At 50.0% G+C, this 22469-nt stretch overlaps 1 protein-coding gene across 1 annotated transcript in view; it reads right to left on the bottom strand.

Moving 5' to 3' along the window:
- Positions 1 to 4730: 4730 nt before the first annotated feature.
- Polr1a (RNA polymerase I subunit A) overlaps positions 4731 to 22469 on the bottom strand; it is a 63709-nt gene continuing 45970 nt past the window's right edge. The window contains exons 22-34 of the mRNA XM_032906363.1: positions 20839 to 21004; positions 19884 to 20105; positions 19016 to 19230; positions 16994 to 17161; positions 16110 to 16245; positions 15542 to 15699; positions 11183 to 11309; positions 9794 to 9904; positions 8989 to 9261; positions 7815 to 8015; positions 6524 to 6641; positions 5932 to 6096; positions 4731 to 5647 (exon numbers count right to left, since the gene is read on the bottom strand). Of these exons, the coding sequence (XP_032762254.1) occupies positions 5547 to 5647; positions 5932 to 6096; positions 6524 to 6641; positions 7815 to 8015; positions 8989 to 9261; positions 9794 to 9904; positions 11183 to 11309; positions 15542 to 15699; positions 16110 to 16245; positions 16994 to 17161; positions 19016 to 19230; positions 19884 to 20105; positions 20839 to 21004 (2161 nt within the window). The 3' untranslated portion in view covers positions 4731 to 5546. The remainder of the gene's footprint in view (positions 5648 to 5931; positions 6097 to 6523; positions 6642 to 7814; positions 8016 to 8988; positions 9262 to 9793; positions 9905 to 11182; positions 11310 to 15541; positions 15700 to 16109; positions 16246 to 16993; positions 17162 to 19015; positions 19231 to 19883; positions 20106 to 20838; positions 21005 to 22469) is intronic.

The raw sequence follows: 22469 nt of genomic DNA, 5'->3' as shown, positions 1-22469 counted from the left end.
TCTCTTTGAGAAGTCCCATCTCTTAGTCCCTTGTTCAATTTTTCCTTTTCCTCCTTTATTTTCCTTTTCTATTGAACAGGCTTTTCGTCCTAGTCTTAAGACCACTTTATGACTTTCTAAAACACCATACAGCCCTTTCAGCAGCATGCAAACGTTTAGGCAAGGACAGTCCATCTTTCTGTTATACCAGGAAGCCAGACACCGAGCCAAAGGTGTTCCCTGTGTCCTTGAAATGAACCCTTGTTTTAACATGATCCCTATCTTTATTACAACTGTGAACTCCTGTAATATGTAGAACTTCAGAACTCTGCTTACCAAAAACCACTTGTCCTGCCTTCAGGAGGGCACCAAGGCCCATCACTAATTAATCTACCAACACCTAGAATTCCTCTGTACTTTCCTTATGATTTTTTTCAGTCCTGTATCTCATAATTACTAAGACCATTTATGAATGATCTAAATGTACACCTGCATGTCAGAAGAAGGCATTAGATTCCAGAATAGATGGTTGTGAGTCACCATATGGTTGCTGGGTATTGAACTCAAGATCTCTGGAAGAGCTGACATTACTCTTAACTGCAAATCTCTCCAGCCCATAAACAATTCTTTAAAATAGACAAACAAATAGAAACATGCCAATAAAAATAAAAAGTAGTGGAGGGGCTAGGGAAATGGCTCAGTTGGTAAAGTGCTTGCCAGGCACTCCTGAGGACCCTCGGCAGAAAACCTCAGTGTGGTGGCGTGCTCCTATAAACCCAGCAATGGGGAGGCAGACACAGGCAAAACCCTATTGCTTCCTGGCCAGCTTGAAAAGGAATGAGTCACTGGTAAGAAACATTCTATTTTTAGGGAACCTGTTTTATCTATGGAGAGGTCCAACAGGGAAAGGATCCCATCTCACAAAAGCAAGCACATCCTGAAGCAAAATTTGTGGTTTCTTGGTGACTCAGTTGTGTCACATGATTTTTTTTCTGGAAACTGTCTTATGAGAGGATGTTTTTGCTGAAGAAGACAAGTGGGAGGATGTTTTGCTAATAACAGACTCAGGAAGCAGCCTGGATAAAGGACGTGTGATGTTTTTGCTAGAGTGGATGCTTGAGAAAACATGTGATTTTGGAAAGGAATATAACCTGACAGTGGATGATGCTGGGTGGTATTGGTACACCTTACTGTTCTTTGCTGGTCATCATTCGTCATGATTTCATAGAAACACACCAAAGGCTTACAGTGGTGCTCCGGTGGCTTAATGCCTCTTTGAACTCGGACAGACTGGCAGGGCCTCTCAGCTTCTGATTCATGAATGGTGTTTGCGAGTGGATCGCTGCTGATTTGTGTGAACTGACCTGCTGATATCCTGTCAATGCAGATTGGATTTGTTCACAGAACTATTTCTAAACAGGTCCACACCCTCCTTTGCCCTATTAACCTCTCCTCTCCACTACCTCTGGTGGGTGGTGGGCTGGAAGGGAGGTTAAAGCATTTAAAAACCATTATTAAAAGTAGGTTTTGAAAAATCAAAGCATACAACATCCACCCCATGGGCAGGTGTGTTGTGATGTTTTCGGTCTTGCACTGGTGACATCTGTATTGGGATGATGCTTTGTTGTTAAGACTGTACTTAATTTACAGCAGCATTTGAACTTGCACCCTCTAGATGCCAATAGCATCTCTCTACAGTTGTGACAAAAATGTCTTTAGACATCGGCGAAGTTCCAAGTGTGTGTGGGAGGAAGTTCAACTATGCCCCTAGTTGAGGACCGCTCAGTGTATATAGGTAATATAGGTGAACACCTATAGTTGTTCTTATATGGTCAAAGTAGAGTTTATGAACACTAATTATTTTATACATAAAGGAAGTATAGGAAGGCCAAGTAAATCCCTCAGCATTACACTGGTGAGTTGAGAGAATGTGACTGTCCTCGGCGCCTGTTGTCCTTGAGGTTTGGCCAGCTCTACATACTGTAATGTCAGGCTCATACTTCTGTGTTAAAATTTTGGGTCAGGGGCTGGGGAGATGGCTCAGTCATTAAAGTCACAGCAAACATATGGACCCAAGTTTGGTTACCAAGTATCTATGTAGAAGTAATCAATGCTGAATTTTGGGATCAGTGAGAAACTGTTTCAGAAACTAGATGGAAAGTAACTGAGTACTGACGCTCAGCACTGACTTCTGACCTCCACACACACATGAGCATGTACCAACACACATACAAATACATACATCATACCCATCGACCTACCCAAACAACAAGAGTCCTGAGTAAGGGGTATTCAGTGTAGTCCACTGAGACCAGTGGTGTCTAAGACCTGCACATGAATACCTCAGCCCCAAATTGGCTAAGCTCCTGTGACAACAGCATAGTGGACAGCTGGTCTAGAAAGTAGCACTGGGCAGGGCCAGCAGGTCTGCACACAGAAACTCAACTTGCTAGAGATATAGAGGCACATGTGGCTGGACCAGGATGAGGCTTCTATGTTCAGGATGAAGCCAGGATGTGGGAGGTTATGGGGGAGTGCAAACTGCAGTGGGGAAGCAATGACTGAAGTCATGATTTTTCCGTTTCCTCTCTTCTGGCTTCTAAGCATCAGATGACTTTCTCTGTCCTCCCCATGAAGCCAGCAGCTCAGTCCTACCTGGAGGATTGCCTGGTGCATGCTCACGTGCTGCCCACTGGGTACTGTAACCATTGGCTAGTAGTAAGGCAGAATTGCCTGGTGAAATGTTTGGCATGGTGTATTACTAGTTCCTTGAGAGTAGAGTCTGTATGGGTCACACAGTGGAGGTTGTGGTGGGATGGATGCAGGATGGGAGGAAATTGGAAGAGTGGGCACTGTGTGTGAGCTTTGGGTACAGGGAAGCAGCAGCAGGTGCCAGATTCGCACACTTGCTTCAGTGCAGCCACCAGAGCCTTCAGTGACACCTCAGACCTGTACTCAGCCTCCCTGGCCTTCACAGGACAAAGGTACTTGAAGAACCAGAAGGAGGAGTCTCCGGACTTTTGGGTGTAACTTTTTAATTTGCTGTGCTGAGGCTGGTCCCAGGCCCCTGCAAGGGTTTCCTCCCAGAGCTGCACTTCCAGCCCTTGGTTCTTTTTATGACAGCGTCTTACTATGTAGGTCAAGATAGTCTTGAATTTGTTATATAGACCAGGGACATGTTAAAACTTGAGGTCCTCCTGCCTCAGCAACCCAAGTGTTGGGATTACAGGTGTGTGTCTCCAAGCCAAAGCTTCAATGTTTTGACGGGAACTTCTTGTGGAACTGTTTTAGACAAAATACTGGCTGGTCAAGCACCCACTTCCTGTGGTCCTGTTGTCCTCCCAGGAGGAACTCAAAGGTGAACAGGCAGCTTCTGTACCATGCTGGACTCAGAAACTTCCTGCTAAGAGAACTGCATCCTGCTTCCGCCAGGCTTCCCGTGTGTTAGATCACTGCAGCTTCCTCTGAGCACCCTCTAGAGTCCCTGCACACATTAGCTATACAGAGCTCACTGGAGGACCTAGGGCCAGTGACTTACTTCCCACAAGTCATCTCACACTTAAGCGAAGTTAGGCCACAGTGCTGAGGATGAACCAAGCTTGTGGTTTGCGACTCTTTTCTGAAGCTCATTTTATATCCAGGCTATACCCAAGGCCATTCTATCTTAATCCTGGGGTGTGGTTCTATAATCAGCTTTCTGAAATGTTCCCTGGGTGCTGAGAGTCAGGAGCAGAGCACTCGCCTAGCAGCCCTGGGCTGTCTTCAGTGCTGATGGGGGGAGTTATGCACCCACCCCAGCAGACGAGTAGAAAAGATCATACTTATTTTTTCCCATCTAGAGCCCACTCACTTCCTTCTTGCTTGCTATTTTTACAGGATTACTTGCTTGCTTTGGTGTCTCTGTTCAGAATCCTTTGAGGTTGGTCTCCCTGACAGGTTGTAGCAATGCTCTGGGGAACAGTCTCAGGACTGCGAATATTCTTTCTTTGAAGCTATTTCAAAGCAGGCACAGTAGACCCAAGCTAAACACGAAACAGCTGAGTGGGTGGGTGGAAGAAGGACGCCACCGCTCCAGGTTCCAGTACAGGCCAGTGGTCTGGTATAAATGCAGTCAGTTTCCAGCCCTCGTTTACATTCAGGGTTTGCTCCTTTAGCTCTATGCTCTTCAGTTTCGGATGAAGTTGACTGCAGGAAGCCACACCCACCTTTTCTCTGGATGCCACAGCTCCCAGATCACCTTGATATTTCCTACAAGAATCCCCTCTCTGCACTCTACTCTAGTAAAGTGAGTAATCGACTTGCCTTTTCACCCGAAGAATGAATGCCCTATCTAGGTAGGCTGCAACCTCAGGGCAGGGTTCTCTGGGACCCTGTCTGCTTCCCTTAGAGGCTGTGACAGGTCCTGCAGTCTGAGGTGCTGGCTTTCTTGGGTATACATGGATGGGTCCCGTCATGAGCCTGGAGGAGACTGCAGAATCTCTTCTGGCAAGGTGGCCCAGCCCATTCCTGAGGTCATTATAGCCTTCTTACCGGACTAAGGTGACACAAATTATTCCTATAGCCTTCTGTTCTGTGCTTCTGGCCATGGGTAGGATTCAGAGTTGAGGATTGGGGGTTGGGGTTGGGGGCACAAGATCTGCCTCTACATTGACAGATAAAAGCAGGAAGAGGAACCTGAAATCTGTGCCAAGAAAATCCTAATTACCAGATGCAGAAAGCACTACTGAAGGGAACGATTAAAAACTGCAGTCTTGACTGTCTTCTAACAGCCGGTTCCAGCCAGGTTTATTGCTCAGCCCATGTTAGAATAACAGTGGACAAAAATAGAAACGGCCCAGCTTTATAAAGCCTCTGCCTTTCCTGTCCAGTCAGGGAGTCTCACTCCATGGCAAAGACCCCAAAAGTGCAGGGTCTGGGGGTGACTATGGGCTCTGACAGCAAGCTGAGTGCGGGGGCAGGAAGGTCAAGCCACTTGGCCTTGCTGAACAGCCCCAGTGGGAAACTTGGGGCTTCTGTGAGGTAGAGCTGCTGCGGTCCCAGAGAGATGTCTATTGGGGCAGTGTGGTCTAGTGCAGGCAGCCATACATGTGCCACTGATTCTGGCCCAGGAAAGCAGCCCTGGGTGGAGGCTCTTTGAGGACTCTCCTTCAGTAGCTGCAGCAGGAGGGACAGGTACATGAAGCAGGTTTCATGTCCTTTCTGGATCTTCAGGAGCCCTTAGGAATGTGTCCTTAGCTACTAGCTATGCACAGTAATGGTGGCACCTGAGATTCCCAAAGCCAACATGGCCCACAGTGATCTTGCCACTGTGTAGTCCTGGGTCTCTCGTTAGGATCTTGGCTGGGGCCCCCTGGAGCACAAGTCAGCCATAGCCATCTTGGAGGGCCTGGGGAGCGTTGTTCCTGATCCTGAGGCAGAAAAGGCTAGGTAGGAGGAGCCTCTTCTCAGTGAAGCTGGCTCAGCTCAGGCCACTGCTTTCTGAAGCCTGAGGTCACTGCTTTGCTATGTCACTCTCAACTGTCAGCTGTGCCCACCTCCAGGTCCTCCAGGCTGGGCAAACAACCCTGCTATCTTAGGGGCTGCTTGAGCTCAAACAGGCCTGTCCCGCCTTTGACGACCTTTCCCACCACAAGGCAGGCAGAAGGTGACTTCAGTTCATCATGGGATCCTATGAAAGACAGAAAGAGCGAGCTTGTGTCAGGGTCTGAGGGAGATGTGAAGGGACTGAGGGCTCAGTGCTGAGGCTGTGTGGAGGTAACACTCTTCCCTACCACTGTGGACTCAGCCTATGGCACTGTACTTAAGTTTGGAAGATGAGCTCTCGCTTTATTCCATCAGAATGCAGACTTTTACTGTCTGCTGCCTCTCCACTTCTGATTCTATCTTACTGCATGCAAGTGATGAGACAAGCCCATCTGCCCAGGGAGGGCCCAAGTCACTGCCCACACTCACCCATCATGGTGGCCTGTTTCAGAAACTGGAAGCTGGTTTCAAATGTCATCTGCTGCAAAGGGGAGGAGCTTGACTGGATCCCAAAGCGATTGAGTGGCTTATAAACACCCTCAAAACACATATAATCAGCAACCAGGGAGAGATGGCGAGGATCAACCGCAATGCCTGTCACAGGGGCAGAGCAGTAGGAAGGTTAAACAGGGAAACTGAGGTAGCATCGTCTGACACAAGGCAGGCTACAGCTCCCCCAACCTCCTCTGCCAGCAGTGAAAGCCCTACTCGTGGCCCAGGGACTGCCTGACTCCTTCACTGTGCTCATCATGCCCACCTAGCAGCACAGGAAGTGAGAGTCTGCCTAAGTGTCGTTTCTCCCTGGGATCTAGACCCTTGAGAAGCCAAAGTCAGCCACCATGACCTTCCCAAAGTCACCACCTTCCACACGCCCTCGTGAGGACTCTCAGTGACTACAGTCCCTGAACACTCAGCAACCATGCCTCTCTTCCACCAAAATGCAGGGCTGACCGCCTCAGTTTTCTTGCCCTGGCTGCCGGGTACCCCAATTAGGCCAGGCCTGAAGTCGTGCTCCGCTTACCGTACACAGCAAACACATCCTTAATCTCCTTCTCTATCACCCGCAGCGCAGCCTCGATGCCGTACGTATTGGCCACAGCGTGGATGTCGTTGGAGTAGAGGCGGCGCAGGTCCAGCACCTGTTCAAAGGAAGACGGGACTGACTTCAGTGCCCCGCTGTCAGCTCTGTCCTGCGTGCATGTCCCCAGAGATCGCCTGTGCCAAGGGTGTGGAGGCAGCAGGGATGAGCGAGAAGGACAGCTGCTGGCAGGAGGGTTGCCGCACACCAGCCAGGGCCCTAGACTATCTTGCTTTTGTGACCCCTGTAAAGAGACAACTTAGGACACACTTGAAGTTAAGCAAAAAACAGTGTTTTCTTTTTTTGTCATTATTCTTGTAACAGAGGTCTGTTCTTTGGGATGCACGCTTTGGGGGGCAAGGAGAGCTTCCTCAGTAGAGACCCTCAAACACCTCTCCAGGGTGCACAACAGGGCAGGAACAGGTTGGATCCCACAATTTACTTGGCCTCACTTTGCCTGAGGCTCCAAATGGGTCATAGGGGCTCTTGGTGGCTCTACCCCAGTATCTGCACAAAGATAAATCTGCAGCAGACAAAGAGACAGGCTGCCTGACTGAGTGCCTGAAACAAACCCCAAGTGACTAAGTCAGGCCACACCCACATACTCAGGAGGTCCAGATCTTTTCCGCTCCTGCCCCGGGCAAGCTCTTGGTAGACGCTCTAGAGCACTATGGTGTGGCAGAAGTGGCACAGGATCTGGACAGCAGACTGTGGGTGAGGGCACACGGGGCCAGAACAGTCAAGCTCTTTAGTGTAGGAGAAAGTCTTATGCCCTGGGGTAAAAGCACCTCAGAGAAAGGACTGATGAACGGTGGGATGGGAGCACGGGGCCTCCTTCAGCTTCATGCAGGGAGAGCTGGTTGAGCTGCAGCCACCTTTACCAGGCAGAGCAAGCAACATTCAGGGCAGGGATGCAGCGCACCATTTCTTATACTCTACTCTGAGAACTCCTCCAGGAGAAAACAAAACGACAGAGGGTTCTTAAATGATGCTGAGAGTCCGGCTAATGTTGAGCAGGTTTCTATATTGCAAACCTAACAAACAGGCAATGGGAGTCCTTGGGTCACAGGTGAGCGCACACTCAATTTGGGGTCCACAGTGTAGCAGGAATGATTCAGCAGGGTCCACAGCCAGTTGACCGGGAGCCCAACCCCCAGTGCCTGGTTCCCAAAAGAACATGAGGTTGGGACGAGGATTTGTCCCAGACCTGCAACCAGCCTGCAGGGTCACGTACCTCGGAGTACTTGAACAGCTCGGGGAGGTTGATTCCCTCCGTGTTCAGGACAAACTCCTTCTCATTCTTACTGTTGATTGTTTCATTCAGGAGACACCGAGTGATGCCCTTGGTCGTATAGACAATGGCATTGTGGGCCAAGGATACAACCAAGGAGCTCATGTCAAAATTAATCTTCATCAATGGGAGCTTCACTGTCACCTACGGGAGAAAGAGAGCTGGGCCAAGGAAGACGACAGCCCCCAAGCCCCCAGCTCCATGAACAGGGCTTGGGCCTGTAGGCCCACTTCAAGTAGCCTTCAAAGCCCACTTCAACGCCCACTGGTTTGGGAGATGGGTCATACTGCAGAAGTGGGCAGGTGGACTGGACACTGGGTGGTTTAAATGACCCACATTCAAGGTGGAAACAGTTGAGAGATGTCAAGCCCACTCCACTGCCCGTCCTCTCTCAGTGGCCACAACACTGTGCTTGCTGCTTTAGGCGTTAGGTCCTACTAGCAAGTTTTGTTATCTAAGCTTGGGAACCATGGAGTTTGATTAAGAGAGGATAAGGAGCACATCTATGCCGATTATCAAAGCATTGAACCACCCAGGCCTCAAAAGAACCATGAAATTCTCAGGATGGGGTACAGGGGGCATTTGGAGCAAACTGAAATGATATGTTACTGCCTCCTGGCAGGAGGAAAGGAAGCCTCCACGCCTGTGATGTTTGTGATTTGGGAGGTCTTATCTGCTAGGCCCGCAGCTGAGACTCACATACGCACTATTGCTAAGCACTAGGGGTTGGGAAGTGCAATGGGTAAGGCTGTGTTAAGAGCACAGGGTCACCAGTCATTAAGAGATTCTTCCAGGGGTGCTAGAGAAATGTGGTTAATAATACTGGCCGCTCTTCTAGAGGACCTGGGTTTGATTCCTAGCACCCACATGGCGGCTCACAACCGTCTGCAACTCCATTTCCAGGGAGTGCTCTTTTCTGGCCTCCAAGGGAACTGTACATATGGTGTGTGGCCATACTCCCAGGCAGAACACCCAGACAAAATATTAAAAAAACAAGACAGAGAGGTTCGTCAGGGGATATTCATGCAGGAAGAGCAGCTTGTGGGTTAAGCAGTAAGCTTCTACTTGGGGGGTCAGGCTAGCCATAAGCCCCTGGCCCAGCTGTATAGACACTGACCTGGCACCACAGGCTCTCCTCTGTGTCATACTGGTAGTCCTCAATGAACGAGTGGGACTCCCGTACAGCTTGGATTCGGCGCTCCATGGCCTCAGCTCCCTGAGGCCTGGAATGGCGGTGGGGAGGGTTCTGGGATGACTCCTCCTCAAGGCCTGAACCTTCTTCCTCATCTGGGTCATGGGCCTGGTGGGCACCTTCACCTTTGATGTTCTCCTCTTCTTGTACATCCTCTTCCTCTTCCTCCTCCCCTTCTTCCTCACTCTCATAGTCAACCTGACAGGTGAGATGCAGGCAGTCAGAGCAGGTCCCAGTCACCTGCATGCCACCTATGGAACAGTCCTAGGCCCTGCTGGCCTGTACTACTGGCTTCTCTGCTCTGATCCGGCCACCTTCCTCCTCCTCCTACCCACTTTCCTCCGCCTTTCCTGAGTCAGCAGCCACGTGGTCCTGATGTCCCCTAAGAGGCAGCTCAATTGCCACACAGCTTCTTCCCTGGTTCACCCACCCACCCGAGAATCCTCCTAGCCTCTCTGGTCTTTTGACACTAGGGATCAGTTTGGGGACAGTGAGAGAGATCACATTCTCACTGTACACACAGCAGACACTAACTTCTTGTCAGTCTTCTCTGGGTCTGAGTCTGACCCTCATATCTAGGGTTAGCCAGAGCCTAAGTCCAGTCCTGTCTGTTTAATCAAGACAGACAGGTCTTCCCTCAGGTTTCTGGTGGGTTCCAAGTGTGACAGAGTGGCATGGTCAGGGGGAAGTCTTTACGTGAGTACAGCCCTGCACCCGCCAGCACCCTCACCTCTTCTTCTTGCTTCTCCTTGCGTTTGGTGTCAGAAGCATCTGCATCCCCCTCCTCAGCTTCAGCATCCACAATGTTCCCCTCCTCTTCCTCATCCCTTTCCTCCTCTCTCTGTGGTTTGAGGTCAAGGAGAAAAATGATTATTAATTCTACTAATACTCAGTACTTAATGAATCTGTCTGCCCATCCGACGGCCTGTAACTTAATGATGTAGCCACCTTCCCACTGTCCGTCAGCTGTCCCACCCACTCAGTCCACCCTGTCTGCTCAGCTAGCCTGGGGTTTGTGAACCTCTTTCCCTTTAACTTTACTTTACATGCCCCACTTGTACGTCTTTCCCTCTAGGTACCATACAGAGCAGTGGGTTTGCTGTGGCATCTGTCACTCTGAGTACACTTCACCTAGCTGCCCTGTTGCCCTCCTCGCTCGTTCCTTAGTTCCATGGCTAACCACAGTCCCTCCTTCCGTGTTCATGTCACATGCACATCATTACCCTCTCTTGTACACTGTAATATGTTGGTTAAAGGGGTTAGTGATACAGTTTAGTGGTAGAGGGATCCCACAGTCATTATGTGACATAAATATTACTCCAACATTGTGGGTGGGGACAAGGAGAAAGTCGTCTTTTCCCTTCCTGGCCTTGGTTCCTAGTTTCTTTCTGGCAAAGTGAAGACTGGACCAACAGTTAAATACAGTAGTGTCGAACTATGCTTGAGTTACTGAAATGGCAAAGCCACAGGACAAGAGGAACCTAGAACTTTCTCTGATCTAGGCTCAGAGAGAGGTGACAAAGAGCCAGGCAGGGCATTCCCAGTCCATGTAACAAGCCACCTGAGCAGGCTCGCTGCATCAGCACAGGCCTCTGCTTACAGCCCTAGAGTGTTCTGGTCCCTACCTTAGGGACTTCCCACACTGCTCCTTATCTAGCCCACCTCTTCCTCTCCTGCTTTTCTACCAATACTTTTTCCTTCCCTTTTTTCACTGAGGCTCAACTTTTCTGCTTCAAATCACTTTAGACAGTGCCTTGGTGCTTTGGGGGAAACTAAATACAGAGAAAACTGAAAGGAGAAAGAGAACTTTCAAAGGCTCAGTTCACCATCTTTAGGATGTAAACAGATGTCTGTAGGTCTGATCCAGAGCTGAGCAAACCATATTGCTGGCAGCCTTGCTGGCTTGACCCATCATGCCTGGAAGTAGTAAGTGTAGCTTACTGGGCAAGAGCAGCAGATAAATGCTGAGGAGAGATGAGCTAGCACCACGAAGACTCTTGCAGAACACTGAGAACTGTCACAAAACCTCCCCCAGAGAAGCTCCTATGGGAGCACTCCAAGTCTCTCAGTCTTAAGATCAGTCCTGTGCACCTCACAGGAGTCCCTGGCATTTGCTTACCCGATTCCTCCCCGAGTCCTCAGTGTCATCGAGGTCCTTCTGTGTAGCTCTCCTGGTATTCACACTTCTGAAGGCTGATGCTTTGCTATTCTTCTTTTTGATAGCTTCCATTAGTAGCTTAAAGAATCTGTATGAAAAGAAAGTCATCCAGCCCCATCAGGTTAAGTGTGTCGGGCCCTTTGGACGTTCAAGGATTTGCATGGGAGCCATCACAAGGGACTGAGGCAGTCTCTCCTATCCACCTCTACCTTCCCCACCTTTCTGAATCTGTCAGAAAGAACACCAGTCCCATACTCCAGCCTGTCTCATCTGGATACACTCTGTCACTCTGTCACTCCTAAACTAATGTGCCTCTGACTGTGACAGACAGCTTCCTGAAGTTTTTAGCTTGTCTGGAGAGTGGGTTTTGGTGTGTAAGGTGCATGTGCGTGTCAGCCACCATGCACTTTCCTTAAGGCTTGGTAGAGCTTGTATTTAGTAAAGCACCGATATTGGCACTTGTCATCCAATCAGAACAGCAGAACCAACATAAGAGATGGGAACACAGCCTAGAACAGCCTACCCCCTCCCAGACATCTTCAGTACCGCAAGAAAGTAGGTCTGGCTGGGTCAGAGGAATCCATACCTTTGTATATGGGAGCCCCAACAACTGCATGAACAAGAGAAGACATCAGAGTGCACTGGGACTTCAAAGGGCAACGCAGCAGACTTTGTGGTGATGGTCACACCAATGGGTTAGACCCAAATCTATCTGAAGAACTCATGGGTCCCTTGGATTTCGGCCTGCCCTATTCCCTATCTATCTATCTATTTTTCTTTTCTATCTATCTATCTATCTATCTATCTATCTATTTTTCTTTTCTTTTTTTCGGAGCTGGGGACCAAACCCAGGGCCTTCTACCTCTGAGCTAAATTCCTCCCCCCCCCCTTTATTTTTTAAATAACCTCTCACTCCTTTGTTAGGCACTTGGAGCATCCCAAAGTGGACTGCATTAACTATCAAAGTCTTAGGTCTCACCCAAGCCCTGTGTTCATCCATCCTCTGTTCTGAGTTCTACCCTGTGCCTAACCCACACTAGTCCTATAGGCAAGAGACTGAAAAAAGATAGGCTTCTAGCCCCCCAAAGAAGCATGGAGTCTTCCATTTGAAAAGCAGCAGATCAAATGTTTTAATGTTTTGGTCATTAAAACCTAAAGACCGTCATCCTTCCTCTGTTTTTGTTTTTAGAAGATGTACCTATTTTATGTGTTGAATGTCTGCCTGTATGCATGTATGTGAACTCATGGAGTTCAGAAGAGGGTGCCAAATTCCCTGACGTGGACTTACAGATGGTTGTAAGCTACCATGTATGTGCTGGGAACCAAACCTGGACTGCCGCAAGGGGGCTCTTAGGCTGTGTGCCAACTCTCCAGCCATTTTTAAAAAAATACTTTTTAAAGCGTGTACAGTTTATTTGAGACCCACTAATACAGAGACAAGCTTGCTCACAAAGGAATGGGGGCAGGAGAATCAGAAGAGGAGAGGCAGGGCAGGACTTTGGAAAGATACAGTTCAGGTGAAAAGAGCAGACATGGAGAGGGGTGAGAGCCTCTGTGTATGTTTATAAGGGATCACTTACCAAGGGCACATCAGAGGAGATGGGATAGGGCGGACAGAGACTGGGGTTAGCACTTTGTCATCGGGTACCTTGTCCTATCTCAATTTGGACACTTGAGCTCTTAGGCTCCTTGCCCACCACTTACAATGGTCCATCTGTTGCTACCATCAGGGATCCTCTGGGCATCTGCACTCTCAGCAGTATTCCCAGTCATACCGCCATCCCCGAGGCTAGGCTGAGGCGCGATGTTTACACCTCTAAACACCCCCTCTACCCTGCCTGCATCTTTTAGTGTCCAGAACTAAGGAGAATGTGGGTGGAGGTGGAGCAGCAGGATGCTGAGAATGGCAGGCTGCAGGGTGCTCTCCTTTGATTGTGCCAAGAGCAAGGGGAGTAATGGCCCTCAGAGAATGTTCTCTGAAAATGAAAAGGAATGGGAGAAGCATGTGGCAGAGGAACCACCCATCCCACATAATACCTATGCACTGGGTCAGGACCCTTCAATGTTTCCAGAAGTCAGCATCCCCAGCGCCTGCTGCTTCAAGAGTCTGCTCAGTTGCTCTGACTGCAGAGGGGAGGTTAAGTTCGTGGCTGGACAGGGGCCAGAAGCTACAGTCCTTGATTCTTAGCTCACTGCTCTTTCCACTTCACCACTCTGGCCTAGTCTTCCAGGTTAGCACACAAATATTCAAAGCGGTGGATGCCAGCAGAGACATCTGAGACCATTTGTGTTTATGTGTCTCCATCCAAGGAACACCTCGGTCTCTGTTTCCTTTTCCTTCCATTATTTATTAAAAAACAAAAACAAAAATAAAAAAAGGAAACAAAACGAAAACCCTCATGACCTCACAGATGAGGAGGGGAGAGGAAAAGGAAAGGGGGTAGCAGAGACGCGAGAAAGGGTGGCTCTCATGCCCCCTTCCATTTCCTGTGAGCGCTAAAGCCTGGGCTGACAGAGAACTCTAAACCACAGCCCACAGCACAGGCTGCTCTTACTTTGTCATTGCCTGAGACCTTGGAGGCCTGCTATGGACTCACTAAGACTACTGCGGCCCACAGTGACTGCACACGCCCTGTTTATCACAGCTTTCCAAGTGTATAAGCAAAGGACACCTAGGAGCTGAAAAAGCACTACACTGCTGGAACAATCCAGAGTTGTCACTTGTAAGAAGAAATAAACAAAAAAGTGGTTTAGGGGCTGGTAAGATGGCTCAGTGGTTAAGAGGCCTTACTGCTCTTTAAAGACCTGAGTTTGGTTCCCACAACCTATGTTGGGTTCACAACTGCCTACTACTCCAGCACCAGGGAGATCTGGCATCTCTGGCCTCTATGGACATCTGCATACAGCACACACATACCCATACACAGATACACACAATTATAATAATACATATAAATCTTTTTTTTAAAAAGCAACTTACTATTTTACTTCCACAAGGTAGACAGAACTCTACGCTCATGGTGTCCTTCCTACTTGGCAGCTAAAGCTTCCATGGTGAAGAGAAAGGGGGCAAAAATCAACTCTGCCTCCTCTCAATCACCCTCAAGAGGCCCTGTGGGCTCTGAATCCCACTTCTCAGAAGAGAACTTCCAGGCCAGCACAAACACCCGCTGTACGTGGGAGCCCTGCTCTTCTGTTAATTAACAAGCTGGCAGGCTGGAGCCTGTTCTGTGCTCCTGTGTCACTTTGCCCAGTGTCCCACAGCATGAAGGAACAAAACATGTGCTGGGAATAAATACATGGAGGCAGCAATATAAGCGCGGCCAGCCACTGCAGCCATCTTAGCCACCGCGGCCACCACAGCCACCTCAGACACCACAGCCACCGCAGCACAGGCATGATGGCTGAAGCAGGAGAACTCCTTGTCTCTGCCCTGACACTGGTTCTTCGGATCTGTGTGTAAGCATGCCAGTGTGCATACAGCGCTCAGACAACAGACAACTTTGAGCCAGTGTTCTCCTTCCACTATATAAGGTCCTAGGGATCTAATGCCAGGCTTGGTGACATGCACCTTTACACACTGAGCCACCTCACTGTTCTGGTTCTCTACAAGTTAGCAGCTCTGGAAGACCTGGGATTGTCTACATAAAAGGCAGTGGTCAGGGGCATATGGCCAAAGCCTGCCGATGATGGTATCTCTCTTGCTTAAACACAGTAAACATATATTTACCAGTTGCTAATACTTGAATGCTAGGAGACTGGCTTTCTCTCCATTCTGCTCACCCAAAGCAAAAGCATGTGAAAGGCAAGCCTTTCTTTTTTGAAATTGTTAGATACTGGTGCCCTGGTCCATATGCTTGCGCATGAGAGCCAACCCCCAAAGCAGGTCCCACAGTCTGCCAGTGCCCTCCCACTCTGCTTCACCTCCATGGGCAAGTCAGTAAGTGAAGCTTCCCACTCCTCTGGTCTTGTACCCTCACCATTATGGCCATCAGAAACCTGAACCTGAGAGAAAAAGGAATTTCATTCTCCCGGGTAGACAATAGAAACCAGAATTCCTACAGTGAGTATCCATTTACAGAAGTGGTGTGGAAACAACTTGCCACTGACTCCCTATCAGCCGACAAGAAGTGAATGAGGAACCACATGACAGGCTGAAATCACACCACACCCCACATTATGCCATGTGCTGGTCACACTTGCAGGACAGACTGGGGTGAGGGGTCCACATTAGGTGGCAGGGCCTACTGTCCTCTGAAACACTGCCTTTGTGAGTGCTCCATGAGTCAAAGTCAAAGACAAACACAGCGGAGTCCTGACCTGGTTTCCATGAAGTGCAAGATGTCCTCGGGTCTCAGGCACTTCTCCTGCTGGTAATATGCATGTGGCAGGAACTGGAACCGGAGCTCATACACCCGGAATTTATTCTGTTTCTCTCCCATACAGAAGGACTCCTGGATGTCAACTTTCTGCAATACCTAGAACCAGATGAACACAGAATCTGACCTGTCTGGGCCCCAGATGAATGTGAATGTGTCCCACAACTGGATCGCAAGATACCAAAAGTCTGAAGGGGCCACAGCCCTGAACTCCAGAGAAACCCTAGTAAGCTCTGCCCACATGAATCCCTGGGGTATGCGCAAGTCAACAGCCCTGCAGTTTGTGAAGTCAACCCAGGATGCATTCTTACCACATTCTCCAGGCAAATGCTATGGAACTAACAATTATCTTAAAAGCTTCTTGCTCTAACCCTGGCTGGCACCTGGCAGAGACAGTGTCTGTCTCGTGGTGGGAGTCGGGAACTAAGATGTCAGTAGTCTGCTCTGTTACGGTAGGAGGAGGCGGATCAGGTCTCCACCTAACAGGCAATCAAGTGTGAGACAGTTACCTCCCCCAGGCACACCCTGGTGAGCTGCTTCTTCAGACTCTTCACTCTCCTCAGTGCTTTCTTGGTGTTGAACACAGGCACGCTCATCATGGGTGTTTTGATGTTGGCACTGGCCACCATGAGAATCTCCCTCAATCTGACAAGGAACAGGGACAAGTCTGATCAGAGGTAACCGGGTTTCTTGTTCACCTGAAACTTCATAAAGACGGCAGTGTTTGGGATATGACAGGAGTGTGTCCTATCAGTCACAGCTCTGGTTCTGCCAGGTTCCTCCCCATTCCCTGCAGACAGCAGGCACTTACAGACAGCTTACCAAATGAGAGACGGAGGAAAGACTAACCTAGAAGCTTCATCACTCTTACTGAGCCCTGCCACCCTAACAGCAGCCTAGTGGGCTCAGCCTCTGCAGTCATGGGAGAGAACCCTCACGTTGAGAAGCTGAGGAAGCTACCCAGCATCAATCTGCCAGAGAATGTGCAGGGAGTGAATGGCAGCAGCGTGGGTCCTTGTTTTCCTCTTCCCCGGCAGTCACCGCACTGCAGTATAGAGATTTGTAGCTAAGGGCCACGGCCTCAAGAATGACACTTCTGGAGTTGGGCAACCAGGTGGCACTATGTTGGAATGAACCATGCTCTTGTGCGTGAGGTCTCACAGGCATCTCAGGTAATCTGATGAAGGGAGTGGCAGAGGGGTACATAGAAACCCTGGAAGATCTAGCCACAGAAATCACTCAGGCTCCAAATAGGCTTGAGAATTCCAACTGAGCATCTTAGACCTAACCTCGAGCTCACCAGCCCCGCTCCTTGTCCCTCTCATAAAGTGACTCCTTTCCCAGGAGCGTGAGAGCAGATCGCACAGCTGCAGCGTGTCTCTGTGTCCCATACCTCGGAATGCCCAGGGTGACGTTCATCTCGCCTCTGCCTGCAAAGTGGAAGGTGTTCAGTGTCATCTGTGTGGAGGGCTCTCCGATGCTCTGGGCGGCCAGGAGGCCAACAGCCTCGCCTGGGTCACACAGTGAGCGCTGCCACTTGAGCTGCAGTAAGGTTCTCAGCCTGGAGACATGGGGGACGAGAGCAGGAACAAGTATTACACTACTCAGCACACCAGAGACCAGGAGCACGAGGCCTGGAGACATGGGGGACGAGAGCAGGAACAAGTATTACACTACTCAGCACTCCAGAGACCAGGAGCACGAGGCCTGGAGACATGGGGGACGAGAGCAGGAACAAGTATTACACTACTCAGCACACCAGAGACCAGGAGCACGAGGCCTGGAGACATGGGGGACGAGAGCAGGAACAAGTATTACACTACTCAGCACACCAGAGACCAGGAGCACGAAGCCTGGAGACATGGGGGACGGGAGCAGGAACAAGTATTACACTACTCAGCACTCCAGAGACCAGAGCACGAGGCCTGGAGACATGGGGGGAGGCAGGCAACAAGTATTACACTACTCAGCACACCAGAGACCAGGAGCACGAGGCCTGGAGACATGGGGGACGAGAGCAGGAACAAGTATTACACTACTCAGCACTCCAGAGACCAGGAGCACGAGGCCTGGAGACATGGGGGACGAGAGCAGGAACAAGTATTACACTACTCAGCACTCCAGAGACCAGGAGCACGAGGCCTGGAGACATGGGGGACGAGAGCAGGAACAAGTATTACACTACTCAGCACACCAGAGACCAGGAGCACGAGGCCTGGAGACATGGGGGACGAGAGCAGGAACAAGTATTACACTACTCAGCACACCAGAGACCAGGAGCACGAGGCCTGGAGACATGGGGGACGAGAGCAGGAACAAGTATTACACTACTCAGCACACCAGAGACCAGGAGCACAAGGCCTGGAGACATGGGGGACGAGAGGAGGAACAAGTATTACACTACTCAGCACACCAGAGACCAGGAGCCCTGGAGACATGGGGGAGAGGAACAAGTATTACACTACTCAGCACACCAGAGACCTGGAGACATGGGGGGACGAGCAGGAACAAGTATTACACTACTCAGCACACCAGAGACCAGGAGCACAAGGCCTGGAGACATGGGGGACGAGAGGAGGAACAAGTATTACACTACTCAGCACACCAGAGACCAGGAGCACGAGGCCTGGAGACATGGGGGACGAGAGCAGGAACAAGTATTACACTACTCAGCACACCAGAGACCAGGAGCACGAGGCCTGGAGACATGGGGGACGAGAGCAGGAACAAGTATTACACTACTCAGCACACCAGAGACCAGGAGCACGAGGCCTGGAGACATGGGGGACGAGAGCAGGAACAAGTATTACACTACTCAGCACACCAGAGACCAGGAGCACGAGGCCTGGAGACATGGGGGACGAGAGCAGGGACAAGTATTACACTACTCAGCACTCCAGAGACCAGGAGCACGAGGCCTAGGTGGCTCCTCGTTTGAACAGTTCAGGTTTGCTACAAGAACATCATGTGCCCTTGCTAGGCCAGTGACAAAGGTCCCTGAGCAGTGCTTATTTTGGAACTATTCACCACCCCTCCCCCACTAGCAAGAGAAGTTTGGCCTACACTTCCACTGTACTAGCTGGAAATAGGTTCAGGTTTACCAAAGCAGTCAGAGGTAGGGGCAGCACGTGCATGTGTAAATCACATCCGCATTATGCAGAGTCTGTACTGCATAATTCTATAATGTACTAACCAGCCCTCCCAGATGGCTGGCCCACTAGCAACAACCATTATCTTACGTGGAAGGGGCTCGCTCAACAAACTGGTGTGTATGAACGACTGAGTGCATGTGAGGGCAGGACCCACGTGGAGGAAGCCAGAGAGGTACATGGCTATATAAGTTCTATATGCTTCTGAAGGCCCTTCTGGAGTGGATCGGAGGCTCACACACTATGTCACAGATCAATGTCCTCACCTGTCAAGAGAAAGCTCTGATCTGTTGTGACTCTTCTCTGCTTGAGCTGCCCACTCCTGACTGTAGTCATCAATCTTTTTTTCAAATGTTTCAGACACAGATGCGAAGTGGATGTCTGGGCGCCACACAGAAAGGCTAGGGTCGGGACACGGGGCAGCCCTCTTCTGGTATTTCCGTCGGCTCTGCTCATCTAATTCATGCCACATCTGTAACATCTAAACACACAGCAAGCCATGTCTTAGCTAGATGGGGAGGCGTCAGACAGGCTTCTCCAGGTCCAGGCACAAGAAGACTCAAAGGATTGGCTCTGGAGGAGAGCAGAGGAAGCGCAGGGCAGGAACCTGGCTGTGGTGATGTAAGAACCAGTTCAACACTTAAAACGGAGCAGAGTCTGTCCCATGGCCTGCCGCTGACCAGGACGCTTTAGACAATTCATCTTGGCCCGTCCAAAGCACAGTAAGGGCACTGCACCACTACTTACTGTCTAATTAAGATTCCTCTGGAGCCAACTGGCAGTGTTCGTGACTGTGGTCTCATAAGAGGCTAGGACTGTCCCAAGCAACCATCACACTCAGAGTGAGGTGACTACTAAATGCTAGTTAGCACTTCTCTCCCAAACCCAGGCCGTCCAGGTCTCTGCTCACAGATGCCCTCTCCACCTCTAGTGACTGGTCTCCCTGATCTTTCATTCCCATCAAAGCCCTAGTAATTCCTTCAAGCCCTCCTACTAATACATGCAATGAGTCTCTTAGTCTAGTCTCGCATGGCTACCCCTGGCATCTGGACTGATATCACTCTATTAGGGAGCAACCTCTTATCCTTCCTCCATCAGAGGCCTGAACATGTGGACACAGCTTTCCCACGTTACCTGCTGGGTCTCTGGGCTGCGCCCATTCTGGGTCTTGCCCTCTAGGTTCAAGGCTTTCACAGCTGCCTGAATCTTCTGGGAAAAACTCAGGAAGGCGCCTTTTCTCAGCAGGGCACTGGAATGCCTGTGGTGCCATTTTTTAATGGCTCTGAAGTGGCGGAGCACTTTCTGGGGATCTGCTCTAGATAAAACTTCATGAAGATGCTTGGATTTCATTATCACCTAAGTAAACAAACCACACAGGCAAGATGACAACATGAAAAATGGGCCACACTGCATGACTTCATGTGACCCAAGGTGCCTAAGAAGAGTCCTCAGATCACATCCTGGAAGGAAAAAACACCTCGTGAATAAAGCCTTCACCATTAGGAGAGAGATCAGCTCACTAAGGGCAGCCCCCTGGAGGAATTAAAGACGGCCAGGGTTCTGGGTGGGACAGTAAGGCGAGGTCCCAGCTAGGAGTGAGGTCCTTAGTTCTGCCACCAGAACTAAGTCCTGGACAGCTTATGATGGCTTCACTTTCCCAAGCTGAAAACTTTCAGTCCATGGCAATGGCCATTACTTGGCATTAAGAAATATACAAGTTCCAGACGTGTAAGGTGGGCCTGTATTCAAATCCTTGCCCCACTTCCCACCAGTTGGCTATCATAGCGTCAGCATTAGTTACTTTAGATAAACTGGGCACAGGGCTGCTACAGCCCTTGACAGTACCAAGGAGGAACTGAGACTTGCTGTGTGTTCAGGTCCAGCACCCCCATCCCCAAAGGCAGCTACTATTCCAGAAATAACTCAGTGTTGTCATGACGTTGTGTGGTCAGTTTAAGGAGGAGCTCTGAAAATATCAAATGCTTTAGGACACTGGTTGGGGCAAAATTTGTGGCTTTTCTCAATGGTCACATGGATGGAGTGGCAGGGCTCCAGTTGTCACCCACAGGCACCAAGGGTCTGACATTACCTCATAATTGCTGGCCAGAAAAGGAAACTGTTTGGGTTGTAGGAACTGTGTCTTGGGGATGTCCAGGCCATCCTCCCCATACAGGAACTGTACCACACTGCCATCACTGTCACGGACCGTGAGATCGTACTGGATGACCAGACCCTCCAGGTGCTTGATGATACACCTGTAAGGAAACTCCCTGCTTAGTGCCCACGGTAAACACCTCCCAGGGTGGCCTTGAGGGTAAGGAAGGGGACCATGGTTCCAGGAAAAACTCTAGGATGGACCACTTCCAGTGCTCCAGGCCCTGGGACCTAACATCCAGAGGCTACATTTCCTGCCAGTTTTCCAGGAAGAGAGCTCCTCTATGATCCGGTTGCCACTCCCAAGGCCAGGTTCCCATTTAGTTCAGCTGATATGGCTGCTCCCCACCCCTTTACTCTGCTATATCTCAGAGCTCTAAGGGGCAGACCAGCATCCTTAGAATCACAGGCAGGCAAAGAGGGGACAAGAAGGAAGAATTCTTAAACTGTCAGTGTAGAGACTGCCAAGCAAAGGGGCTGCACCAGGAACTAAATGCTGGCATGACGCCCTATCTCCAGGAACTAAATGCTGGCATGACCCCCTATCTGAAGACCTTTGTCTTCAGTCCTCCGGCAGCTGGCTCCTTCACCCGTTCTTGCTTTCCATCTTGGTCACAACTCAGTGTCTTTTGCAGTTTCCTAAGACCCTGTTTTCTGTCCCCCAACATCCAACCCAAGCTGGAAGACCAGAGTTCTTTTTAGCCACTGCTTTCATGATGTCTGACACAGAGCCTAGCCAGCTAGTGCCAAAAACACCAGCTCCCCTTCCACCACACATGGTGAAGATGATGTCAGGCTTTGGCCTGCTGCTATGCTGTTTTAGAGGGCTTAACAGCTGTCCGTGGTGCCCATGTCCTCAGACTGCTTCTCTGAGCTTCAGGTCTCATCTCTAATGGTCCACTGACACACATGGCCTTAGAACCTCCTCCTATCAAACCACAGACAGCCATACCCCGCTCTGCTACAGTATTCTTTCTGCTTCCCGTCAACTGTGCTGTGCTGCCTCAGGCCTGAAAACTTGAGTGAGCAGTTCTGTGCCTTCTCCACTTCCCTACTGAAGCCTGTGCTGTGCCTCCTCAAGCCTGAGCCTTCATGAGCTCCCACTGACAGATGAATCTGTGAGGGACGGAGGTAACTTTGCCCCAGTGGCTGCTGCTCTTCTGGTCAGCCAGAGACCCCAACACCCTCCTAGTCATTCTTCTTTCTATGCATTCCCACACTTGGATTCTACCGTGCAGAGCTCACCAATCATGTGCTTCCTAGCTTTTCTTATGCTACACTTGTATTCTTCAACAACTTAGGGGGAATGGAGGTCTAACCTCTGCTCACACAAAGGTCAGGTAACTCAGGCCCTTGGGTTGACCTTACTTCCCTGACCTTACTTGAACCCTGCCAGCTCCATGGATGGGCTTCTTACCAACAGATCACTCAGGAGTGTCGTCAACTCTTACCCTCCATACTCTTAATACCATGGAGTCAAGAAGGAAGAGACCAGAACATGCTATACATATAGGCTTGGCAAATCTGAGCTCAGAAATGTCAAAGCAGTAAGGGGTGGGCAAAGCT

Source organism: Rattus rattus, chromosome 6 (assembly GCF_011064425.1).
Source record: "Rattus rattus isolate New Zealand chromosome 6, Rrattus_CSIRO_v1, whole genome shotgun sequence".
In the NCBI taxonomy this organism is placed as follows: domain Eukaryota; kingdom Metazoa; phylum Chordata; class Mammalia; order Rodentia; family Muridae; genus Rattus; species Rattus rattus.
This window is presented reverse-complemented; position numbering and strand designations above follow the sequence as displayed.